Below are 12608 nucleotides of genomic sequence, written 5' to 3' on the forward strand. Positions count from 1 at the left end.
TAGAAAATAAAATTATCCTATACTTTATTATCTCAGAGAGAATTTTCCGCCTGCCTTATCACAGATCCTCCTAAAGATCCCATTCTCTTGCAAATAGCTCTAAATGATAACAGTGTTCAATAGCTCTTGCCACAACCTTTTTCTGATCTTATTGTTGGCCACACCTGTGCCCTCACCACCCGAAAGGATGTTGGGGTCACTCATAACAAAACTCATCAGTCCACAACGCAAATAGCTCTTATTTTTATGGTATTTTAATGTTTCAGTTCCACACACATCATAACTCTAGTAATGCTCCAATGATGATGTGTGGAGAAGTGCGGAGCCATATTAGGTACAAGACGCACCAGTTGTCACCAGCTCAGAAGTTGACAAGTGCTTCTTGTACTTAAACAGCTATGTGCATTGTCTCCGTATCACCAAATGGAGACATTATTGGTATGATGATGGTCTATGTACTACTGAAACTGTTTACCACGCCATAAAAATAAATAATTAAAAAAAATTGCGATCTGGATTGATTCCAGTTATGAGTTCACAAATTTTCTCCCCTAATGGTCTGGTCTTTAACTTTCACCACGTTACCTGCCTGTACCTGATTACCGTACACCATCTGTTATTTCACTGGGAGACTGGCCTCTTAGGGCATTCGAAGGCCTTTGGAATGGAGTGCATGACACCACAGTGGATCACATTCTCAATACTACAAACCCAGACTTGAACAGTTCTGCTTGCTCAAAGCTAACCTACTGTACAGCGTCAAGTTCGGTGTGTATTGGATACCAATTTTTACACTTTTTTGGGGTCTCTTCTGTCCAGAAAAGTGGTTGCTTCAGTGATATTGTCCACTCCGCATTCTGCATTATCTGGGACAGCAATAAAACCAAAGGAAATGCCAATGGCCACGGGAAACCCTTAGGCTGAAATGAAATGGGCTGCTTGACCTCTATTCAGAAGACATTTCTGATGTGATGTGACTAAAAAACTGAAGCTCTGATAAAGCACATGATCTACATCAGTATCACCCAGTATCACTGTGCGTATGATGGTTTTTGGCAACACTTATGTCTACAGCAATTACCTTCAAGTTGACAGAGGTGTGGTGAATGTTTCTGATAAATAACACACTCCACTCTTACCCCTATCCCTAAAATGGTCAGCTTTTCTGTGGAGAATAGTTACCTAGCACATTGATATCAAGTTTTTTCAAGTGCATCATCTGCAGACAAAAGTACATCCCTCCCTCTCTCAACTACTATCAATGCATACTGACAAAACTATACCCTTCTCTTCTTTCTTCTTTTTCCTTGAGAACTGGGCCTCAAACCTCTCTCTTGTCATACAAGTTTTAGCACTTCTTGATGGCCCAACCTTTCTGTAAGGAGTGCGAGAGTCAGCAGTAAGAACAACTTTGTTCCCATGAGGTGTTACTAACATTAATGTGTATCGTGCACCCAGAGCCCCACTTTCCTGGGTAAGCATTGAGAAAACAAAAAACCATCCTCCCACTCAGCAGTAGCACACCAATAGGATGTTTTTACTGGCCTTTTGATCTGGGCAGCTAAGTCCACTGCCCAGTACACAATACATTCCAACACACATCCCACATTAATCATTGATGATGATGATGATGATGATGATGATGATGGATACGAAATGTGGGGCGCTCAACTGCATGGTTATTAGCGCCTATACAAATTCCCAACCTTTACTCAGTCCAACCTCAGCACTTTCATGAATGATGATGAAAAGATGAGGGCAACAAAAACACCCAGTCATATCTAGGCAGGTGAAAATTCCTGACCCCACCAGGAATCGAACCTGAGACCCTGTCTTTGTGAGGAAGAGCACGACCGTGAGCTGTGGACAGTAACACTGAAGCATGCCGAGAGTTTACTGACCACTCCACAATTCGGAAATCTGGGATGTGCAGGTCCTTACCTAGGCATTACCTGCAAACCTGAGGCAGAATAGGACAGAGAGAAATTGAGACTTCTAACACGACATGGAAACTAGTGCTGAAAAGGTTTAAGGCTATGTTTGTAAATCATACATTCATGTAACTACTGTGAGCCCACTGGAGGAGATTGCAGAGGGAGGAAACACAAAACTATAAAGAGAAAGCCTTGAGAAAACAAAAGCCATCCTCCCACTCAGCAAGTAGTCCTATAGGTGTATTATAGGATGACGAGACAGTGTTGGGAGACAGTTAGTTCCAAAAGCTATATCATCACTTATGTATGTCTCTTGGTAATAAGAGGCTAGAAAAAAAGGAGAGAAGATGAAGGCTTGATGTCCCTTTGCCTACCTCACTGGAGACTGCCCATGAGCTGGAACTGGGATAAAACAGGGAAGGAAATCAGATACACCATTTCACAGGAACAACTACTACATTCACCATAAAGTAGTCAAGAAAATCATGGAATGCCTAAATCTCGGTGGTGGATGGTAATTTGATCTGCTGACATCCTGGAAAGAACAGGCTATTCAATTATTAAATTTTAGGAATAGAAAGGAAATTCATATGCAGAGGATCTGAATTGTAAGTCGTCATTCGACCTGTAAATCCCCTCCCCCATTTTAACTACAGAATAATATGAGTATACAATAATCTGGAGATGCGTACAAAATGAAAATTATAAAGAGTGTGTGTGTGTGTGTGTGTGTGTGTGTGTGTGTGTGTGTGAGAGAGAGAGAGAGAGAGAGAGAGAGAGAGAGAGAGAGAGAGAGAGAGAGAGAGAGGGGGGGGGGGATGTACTTTTAATGTTGAAATCAATATAATAAAGCTAAAGAAAGTTTAGAAGAACTAGGTCTCAGTTTATTTATGATACATTCGTATCAACCACTTTCTTTCTTTAAATATACACAAATTTCGTACACCCCAGCTGTGGCAATTCCATTACATATATCAATAAGTGTCAATTAACTTATATTACATCTAACAAGCTCTATATAAAAAATGTTTGTGAATAAAATATCAAAACAATATTATATTGCTGATAGTCCTAACTTGTTTGAAAGATGGGAAGAAATTACTTTTAGAGGGGTTCACAAGTGAATTTAGACAGAAGCATTTGTGAAGACTTATTTGGCATTGCTACAGCGGTATAGTCCACAGTAGATATTCTATATCAACAAAGGACTGCTCTTTACAATATACACATGAACTACAACAGAAATAGAGATATTACCCTTACTTTAAATACAGGGTACATTGAGTTCCAAATTTGTAATTTAATGAACGATTTTGTAGTTTTCAGAACTTATGCTAATAAGAAGAATGTGAGTTTCACTGGTAGAACTATGAAGAGGTATTACACAGGTTTTTATGCTGTTCATACACTGTACAAGTAGTAAATGAATACATTTTTCACAATAAAACAAAATGAAACCCCTGTGGAGTTAAAATCCTCAAGTTCACAGCAGTTATCACCACAAAATACAGGTAAACAGCTTACAACAGAACTGTGTCACACACAAAAGCAGCCACTGATGCACATATCTGCAAATATGACTAAATAAATTATATATACAAGCAACTTAACAGTGATCACAACAGTTTATTCAATACATGCAATATGTAAGTTCTCTGTTAAGTGATCCGAATCATTCCAGTTAAAGAAATAACAACACTATGTAACCCTAATTTTCAATTCAATTAATGAATTAAAGTACAGAAAGTCATATGAGTAAGTGCAACAACATTTAAACACCTCACATACAATTTTTATCATTTCACTCCCTCAATTAAACCACAAAACAAGTTTTTTAAACAGAAAAATTATGTTCAAAAAGTTATCACTGTAAAATTAACCACAAATAAGGTAGTAGTCAATCGTCATTTACCACTCCAGCATCTGGCACATGTTTTGATTGGCTGGAAGATATGGAACACAAGTGAGGTACTGAGTTCTAGTGATTTTAAGGAGAGCTGCTCATAGACGCCGGATCCAAGCGCGGTCTTTTTCTAGCTACTGAGTCATCAGACGTTTCAACTGAGACATGGTCCCTCTTCTTTTGTGAAGCCTGGAACCAAATTAATGATTTTTTTTTCAACTGATACAAAATTATGCAAGAACAGATTCAAGTTATTAATTGATTTCTCATTTCTCAAATCCTTAAACCAAAGTAATAAATATTTCAGACCCATGAACTAACAAATTTTAGCTTCAAAAATGACTTGTGGGCACGTTCTGAAGTATGGTAACATCAATCCACAACACAAATCTTTGCTAAATTATGCTCTACACCATCCCAACATGTTGCATTGGCCTGTTCCATCACCAGACCTGTCTCCAATCGAGCACATATTGGATGTTATAAGACAACTCTAACTTCATCCACAACCAGCATTAACTGCCCCGTACTGACCAACCAAGTGCGACAGGTATGGAACTCCAGCCCACAAACTGACATCTGGTATCTGTACAACACAATGCACGCACACTTGCATTCAACATTGTGGCAGTCACAATGGTTATTAACAAACAAGCATTTCACATTTGCAATGGCTTAGCCTGCACTTAAATTAACCTCTGATCTTGCAATAATAATCACTTAAATTACACCCTGTAATACAAAACTCATCCAAAAGGTACCACAGAGAAACCCATCCAAAAGGTACTACAGAGACACACATGCTGTTTGCTGAAGTTTGCGTGGAAAGTAGGAAAGCTCGCAATTTAATTTTTTGAATTTTTTTTGCAGCTGTTGAGAAAGAATAATGGAATGGTTGCTTTGAGCTAGATTTAGTGTAAGTGTGTTTAACTAGAGGCTATCATTTATCTTTCTGATGTACACCATGAAAATAATATTAATCTTAAAAAGTCAATTGCCCACTAAAATTGTAGCTGACATACTTGAATATTAACATGAAACTGGAACTGCTCTTCTGTGAATTACTGAGTGTGGATGCACAAGTGTATGAGGGGAAAAATGGAATAGAAGACTGTCTGCAACAAGACATTGTTTGCAACCCAGGACCTATAATTAAGAAAGAAACAAGGGGCAGCACTCATACACTTTAGAATGTCACCAAATCCATTTTAATCTATTCTTTCATTGTGTGTTGTCTTATTGTAAGTTTTTTTTTTCTTTTACTTTTTATCTGCTTACTGGGTAAATGAATAACATTTGCTGATTACTCTCTCACAACCCTGTGACTTGTTCAGTTGGAACTTACCACAGTCTGAACAGATTATCTCTCACCTTTTGTACTCCATAGTTTGATTGCTGGCTTATCCTTAAGAGAAGAAAGTGAAATAGAAAATGTAGCTGTGATCTTGCTACACCCCTGTACCACCAAAAAATTTGTATCAGATTTTTTTTTTTCCTTTCCTCCATACCACTACAGGCCACTATTGCACTGAATACTACATTCTGCATTTCTCAACAATATCTTCCAAAAAGGAAGGAAAAATAATAATGCACATGACTGTATTGGAAACTAGCAGTACAGTCAGTTTAAAAACAAATCAACAAGCACAACACCAAAATCAGAAAGCACACGTCGCTTATAGGAAAAGAAAATGAATATTAAAATAAGAAATATTGAGGCAGACGAACTACAGTCTAATGGCTGCTTTGGGACTGACCGTGCACATTTTTTAACAGCCCACTGGTATATGGCTGTTTCTATAATTTCTTTATTTAATCTACATTAATAAGTTCTCCAGTAACTATCAGCAGTACCAATGTTAAGGTGTATACATATAATGTACTTCTGTAAAGTTGCTTATTAATACGTGAGCAAATAACTTTTTTCTAAGCAATTGTTTGCTAGTCATGCACAGCACTGTAACTAAAACAAATCAAATTAGAAACCAATAACATGTCTCAGATGTTGGTGGTGGTCGCCTCAAAGTCTGGTAATAACTTTTCTATAGTACCAATATTCAGAGCCTTCCTGTGTGGAGAATCACAGTATTCTCATAATGGACAGCCATCACAGCATTCAGAGATAATGAGAAACAGCAAAAACAATAAAAGTGGATAAGATTTAAAAATTCAACTAAGAGTGGACAATATAGTACGTTTCTACATGTGACACGCTGCATCCAATGTATTTTGAATGTGGCAATCAGTCCAGAGCATGTTGACTCACTTGATCAGAGTCTTTAGATCATCATCAAATATTCAAAGTGGGCACTCCTTAACAATATCTGCTGTTGACTCACTTGATCAGAGTCTTTAGATCATCATCAAATATTCAAAGTGGGCACTCCTTAACAATATCTGCTGACAAAGTAAGGAAGACTTTGAAGAACTGCAGAATGGTCTTGACAGGTTACTGGGCAATGCATGTGTGCAAATAAAATGATACTTCAGTGAACATGAATAGAAGGAAACAGAAAACTGAAAGAATTAAAAAATGAAGTGGAGAAAAAAAAGACTGAAAAATTTAGCTATCTAGAATGGATGACAATACAACAAAAGATTTTTCTTTACCAATACGCAATACTGTCATAGCCGTTCCAGTAAAGTATAATCCTCTTTATGTGAAAGACAAAACTTGCAAAAACTACGTACAATGACTACGAAAACAAGAAAGAAATTTCAACTAGATTTTGGAACGTTCTATTGAGGGTATGATGATTAATGAGACAGCACAAGTTTTTATGTGTCAAGGATGGGCAAAGAAATCAGCAATGTGCTTCTCAATAGAACCATTTTAGCATTTGCCTTAATTTAGAAGAACTATTGAAGACCTAACTTGGAATGGGAATTCTGACAGCGCTCCTCCAATATGAGATTCCAGTGTTCCATTGCATCATCTCACCTGATGAATGTGATTAAATTTTTGAAATGTGTGGCTACAGTGAAAATTAATGGGTGTTACATAGTGCAAAATATGTAACATTACAGATTGATAGCAATTTTGTGACGGAGAGAGAGAGAGAGAGAGAGAGAGAGAGAGAGAGAGAGAGAGAGAGAGAGAGAGAGAGAGAGAGGCCATTCCGCTCGTTGTTAACTTGACAATGCGGAAAATATTGGAACTAAGTGCACTTACAGTGTCAGCAGCTCTTCAATTGCGTGCTGATGTTGGCAACTCGTTGACAGTCATCGTAGCCAAACGTGATACTATGCAGTAGCCAATGAGAAGCACTAAATCTAACAATTTCTCTACTGATAACAGAATGTCGTCTCAATGCAGGCCACTGCATGGTAGAAGAATGCTGCTCACATTGTGAAATAATAAATGCCATGGTACTGTCCTGAATTGTAGCTTCATAACTGTAGATTTGTTTTCAAACAACAGGCATTTGAAAATCATTTAGTCACCAATTTTCAGACCCTACTCAAATATGAATAGAATCCAAATCAACAGATTTGTGCTTTGCAACCAACAACAGGATGCAGAATATTAGGGGAATCACAAACAAGTGGCATTTTATAGTTAATCTTTCACCATGTATGCCTGCAGTGTGTACTGCATATACACAACAACTTAGTAGCAACAACACACCATACATTATCTTCACTCTATAAAATAATGGATATTTCACTTTTCTATTTTGTATGTTACTAGCAAACTTTTGTGAAAATAATGACTTTATACAGGTTACCAGCTCTAGGAAAGTTTTTTGTCAGCTGAATGTGTAATCTGCTGGAAATAGCATCATTTAAATATGCATACATTACAAACTAGTGTTTACATTACATACCAGTATTTACATCTAGTAACATAGCAAATCTTACACAAAGTTACTGGTCTTTATTTCTTAATTTTCCACTTTTGTGAATATTATAGATCACTCAACGTGTGTGCACTTATTCCTGTTTTTATTATGTACATCATCTTATTTCACTTTCCATCTGAGTTGACTTTCAATGGATTCACAAATTCCATGGGGGTATCCTTGATGCCCCCTCCCAACCCCTCTTCGTACATATTTCCTTCACTAAGCAAACAATATCAAACAGGGATTTGATACAAACATCTCCAAAATAGGAGTTTCTTGTACATGCACTTTACTGAATCTCATCTTTGGCATAGCCTAGTCCACACTGAAAATGTTTGTGGACAATTTTTACTGGAAATCGTGAAAATGAAGTAACACTATGCATAAGTTATCACATACACCACGTATTGGAATATAGCCAATCAATAGGAGTCACACAGAGATCAATATGAAATCATATGCACAATATAATGTATGGATTTTTTGATGCGATTCCTTCAAAAGTCCTACATAATTACACAGAGAATCAATAAACAATATCTTCTGCGGAGCTAACTGGTAATTTACCTTTTATGAGTGAAACAACAGAAATGGAAAAAGTGCTAGTTAGCACTACCTCCAACTAGCAATCAGTATTTGAGGACTGCTTTGTAGAATTATCAAATAATATTGCATTTACTATTCTTCATGCAAGCAACTATCTGAAGAATTACTTCACATGCTTTAGTCAAAGCTGTCAATTTCAAATTCCCAAGGTACATAGGAATTGTTGGATTTTCTCACTTTTCAATTTATTTTTTGAACTTTTGCCTTCTTACAAAACATTAAATATGCATTTTGCTAGCCTAGATAAATTTTGTATTCACTGATAATCTCTGCAATTAATTTGAATACTTGCAAAAGTATTATAGTATTATTTAATTAATAAGCCAAAGAACTTAGACAACTTTCTGTTAAACTGACACTCAAGAAAACTGTTCTGGTTAAAGAGTACTGAACCAGGCAAAGTGGGGAAGAAGAGACCTCAGTATATGAGCTATGTTAGAGATAACTTACCTTTTTGTCCCATTGCTGGTGCAGGTACCTTAACAGGATGTTTGTTTTTTCTGTTACTATAACTGCAATGAAGAAGTTTAATATTATTCACTCCCAAAAAAAGTAGATTTATTCACAAATATAAAGAAGCTAATACTACTTACTTTGTTCAGATGGATAATCTTTTGTTGGTAAATAAACTGATGGACGTTTCACACAAGTACGACTTCCACTGTCTGTGTGGAACCGTGCAAAATTGTTTTCATCATAGGATGGAAGACCTTTCAGGAATTCTGCGACGGACTGAATGAAAGAACAGCGATCAGTTTGTCATACGGTAAGGCTCTAAAGCTAATAGCATTACACACACAAGAAATGACACAGGCAATGGCACAAGGGTATCTTGAAGTCTCTCTAGCAATTCTAACATTAATATCTAGAAGAGACTTAATTCCTCCTCCCTGTAATCCAAAATGATTACCACAAGAAACTAATTGGCAACATGTATTACACATAGGCCCCCATTAACTGCAACTTACACATTTGCGAAAATATAAGCAGTCCTCACAGGAGGTTGCATGCTCTGACACTCAAAAGGCCATGTGCCACATCGCATCCCTAAGTATGTACTACTACCTTGATTTTCCATAAATAACAGACAGAGCTTTCAATTTCTTGTGAGGTAATCTTGTGTTTATGACACGGTTATGTGAAACCAAAACCGAGTGTGTGTGTAAGGAAGATTAAGCAATGGGCAACTACTGACAACGTTGGCGTTCATAAGAAAATTTCGGTTACAACGTAATCACAGTTTACCACAATCCTTCTGGCTAATTGGTTGTCTTTTTGTTAAGGAAATGCAATTGACTCTAGCTCACATTTTATAAATCTTTCGAGCAAAGTGCGAACAATACGCCGACATAAGTATTTCTTACTGCCCATAGTACTCTTTTACACCTCGCTTCTTCAGGAATTTGAATACAAATTGACATGTTGATTCATATTCTCAAAAAGACATTACAAATCGTATGAGATCCTGATGATCATTTGTAGCATTATTTTGTTTACATCACATGTGACATCATTTCGAAGGAGCTAGCATAATTTTTACAACAAATTCCAATAAAACTACCATGTATAGCTTATTACAGTCACTCCAGACAATGAAATACTGCCAACACATTAATGTTGCAAACTTCGTCGACTTCTTACTGCTACGAAACAAAAAATGTATAGACGTGGAACTGACGTTGTAGGCCTACTAAATGCTTGGTGTGTAATCCTACTTTCATTAAATTGTGTCAAAAAGTTAACACAGCTGCACAGCATATTGTAACAAACTTCAAGCTCTCAATCTTATTTACAACAATTACCGTACATCGAACGTCTGCTACACTCACGAAAACATAATTTCTTGAGCACGGCACAGAAAAATTATCACTTTGTTACACTGCCTCTGGCAATAACAATGAAACAGAATGTTTCATAACTTTGTTATCACGCATAGGTACAGATAGGTGACATGTTTCTCGTGAACTATTTGTAAATATTTCTCCTATCATCCATTACAAAAAAAAAACCTAGCTGCATGACGCTGAACCACGCCCTCTAGAAACTAGAATAATCAATAGAATTTTCGAAAAATGTTGTTCATGATTATCGAATGGAAAAACTTTTCCCTGACGGGAGAGAATATCAAACACAATTGCACACATTGCCACTCATATTTTGATGAGCTAAGCAAACTTAGCTGTATAGTCAATGCAGATTTGATTCTCATGGAAATATCTCATGATAAACCGGCGAACACACACTGGCGATACAAATATTTGGGTTGTTAATTACCACCTTACCATTTTTAATATCTATCACGACCCTTCCCCAACAAACATCAACATGCAACTATCGACACCTATCAAGTAGGGAGCAGCACGTGCGTACGCAATTGAGTTGCTCATGCCAACTTAACGCACATCTTGTCAGACAGAAGCGAACTTAATAAAATTTAGTTATTCATTACTGAGCAAGGTCTTGGAAACCTGTAATTGTTTACTTGTCTTATGAGCTTTAATCTCACTGTTATCTTTTATACTCTGTTTTATATGAATTCCATTTAGTAAAAATGTCATCTTTCTTGCGTCACCGTTCGCTTCTTATTTCGACAATAGCGGTGCTATGATGAACCTTAAGTGTACATCGAAATAAAAGTGAGGAACATTCCAAGAGGCAAAAATAGTGTCAAACTGTCAGTATTCTGTCAAGAAACCGATACAGTAACATTTTTATACACTTGTGTAAAGACGGCCTTAGTTGACCAAAATCTGGTGCAACGAAGCAGCAGGAGAATGATATACCATACCTTTGGGAAATAACTACAAGTACCATGCAAAGTGCTTCTTTTTTTAATAATTTTTAAACAATAATTATTTTTTCATGTTTTTAAAATAAGGTGACCTGAAAAAAACATTACTAGTGCACATCATTGGATAAAATACTTTCTTTCATTTTAAGCTACGAAATATAGGCCTACATACACCGTGCTAGAATGTAGTCGTCTACAGTAGTAAATACTGTAGGTCGTTCTTCAAAAAAGGAGATGCAATCTTTTCAGGGAGAAATACGTTTCAGCATGGTAGCCTAAATATGGCATTCGAACTGCAGACTGGATGCCATTTTCCTACTATCCAGAAATGAAGGAGATGAATCTCGCATATTTATTGCAGATTAGAATAATAACACCATTTAATGATAGTTACTAGTCTCTCTGTGTTGAGGAAGAGGAAAACGAAAATTAAACTGATGGCTCCACAACGCTCTTTTGACTGCACAGTGTTTCTGGCTAACCATAGCTGGTGCAATGAATTAAGTGTTCGACGATTGGTCATACTTTGCCATCAGACAATATTGGGTCATATTTTACAAGAACAAGATTGAAGTATGGTATGAACGTCTGTATACCAAAGGCGGCACAAGAGGAAAACTAAAACATCCACAAGGTATATATATCTCGAATGTAGGATACAGCATAAAAAGATTCCATTGTGGGAGCAAAAGCACTTCGTGTACAGTGTAGATTGATGGATTCGCTACATTCAGGCTCTGTTTGTGTCAAGCAGTCACAGGCAGATCCACTTCGAGTACAGAGCGCGAGTGAATATTGTGTGCATATTTTCAAGATGTAACGTAAATAAATTTTGTTCCTGTTCGTCGTTTATATACGCCTGTTATTTAGTGTGGCTTACGTACCCACAAACCAGTAACCCCGAGAAGCAAAATGAAGACAAAAAGGCAAGAACCTCAACGTGAATCAGCAGTGGCTAAACAACAGAAAATCTTACGACGAAGCAGCAGTTCAGACAGCACCATGCAGGCAAATACAGTGTAAACAGTGACTTTAACTTTCACGCCTCTTCAAATAGTGAAGAACAAATATTTCCGCAAAGTTTGGCATTGCTCGTTTCGGCGACAATAATTTCACCCAGAGCATGCAGTGTCTTAGTCGCATTGCAAACCAAAGTGGAAATATCTCCATATTTCCCACAGTAACCAGAAAAATCGTTATATATGCTGTAACTTACTTTTACCACAAGCAGTGTTTTAAGTGATGAAATGCAGTTTATACTGACAAACGGGAAGCAACACATTGATAGTTTGCTGAAACGTCTAAGTTCAGCTACGTATGCTATTAGGGTTATTGCAAATTTTGGTGATAAGAATCTCAGTAAATTAGCTTCCTATGCTTACTTTCATTCTCTGCTTTCGTATGGCGTTATATTCTGGGGTAATTCATCGTTGAGTAGAAAAGTATTCATTGCTCAAAAACGTGTAATCAGAACAATTGCTGGAGCTCACCCACGGTCACCCTGCAGACATCTATTTAAGGATCTTGGG

The 12608-nt window shown here is 37.0% G+C and overlaps 1 protein-coding gene across 1 annotated transcript; it reads right to left on the reverse strand.

Annotated features, from left to right (window-relative positions):
• Window positions 1-2796: 2796 nt before the first annotated feature.
• On the reverse strand, window positions 2797-10790 carry LOC126272607 (DET1- and DDB1-associated protein 1). The gene is made up of 4 exons (XM_049975550.1): window positions 10571-10790; window positions 8882-9020; window positions 8739-8800; window positions 2797-4026 (listed from the first exon to the last, which is right to left on the reverse strand). Exons 1-4 carry the CDS (start codon window positions 10571-10573, stop codon window positions 3922-3924), a joined length of 309 nt encoding a protein of 102 aa, XP_049831507.1. The 5' UTR covers window positions 10574-10790; the 3' UTR covers window positions 2797-3921.
• Window positions 10791-12608: the final 1818 nt, after the last annotated feature.

This window comes from Schistocerca gregaria, chromosome 5 (assembly GCF_023897955.1).
Source record: "Schistocerca gregaria isolate iqSchGreg1 chromosome 5, iqSchGreg1.2, whole genome shotgun sequence".
Lineage (NCBI taxonomy): Eukaryota > Metazoa > Arthropoda > Insecta > Orthoptera > Acrididae > Schistocerca > Schistocerca gregaria.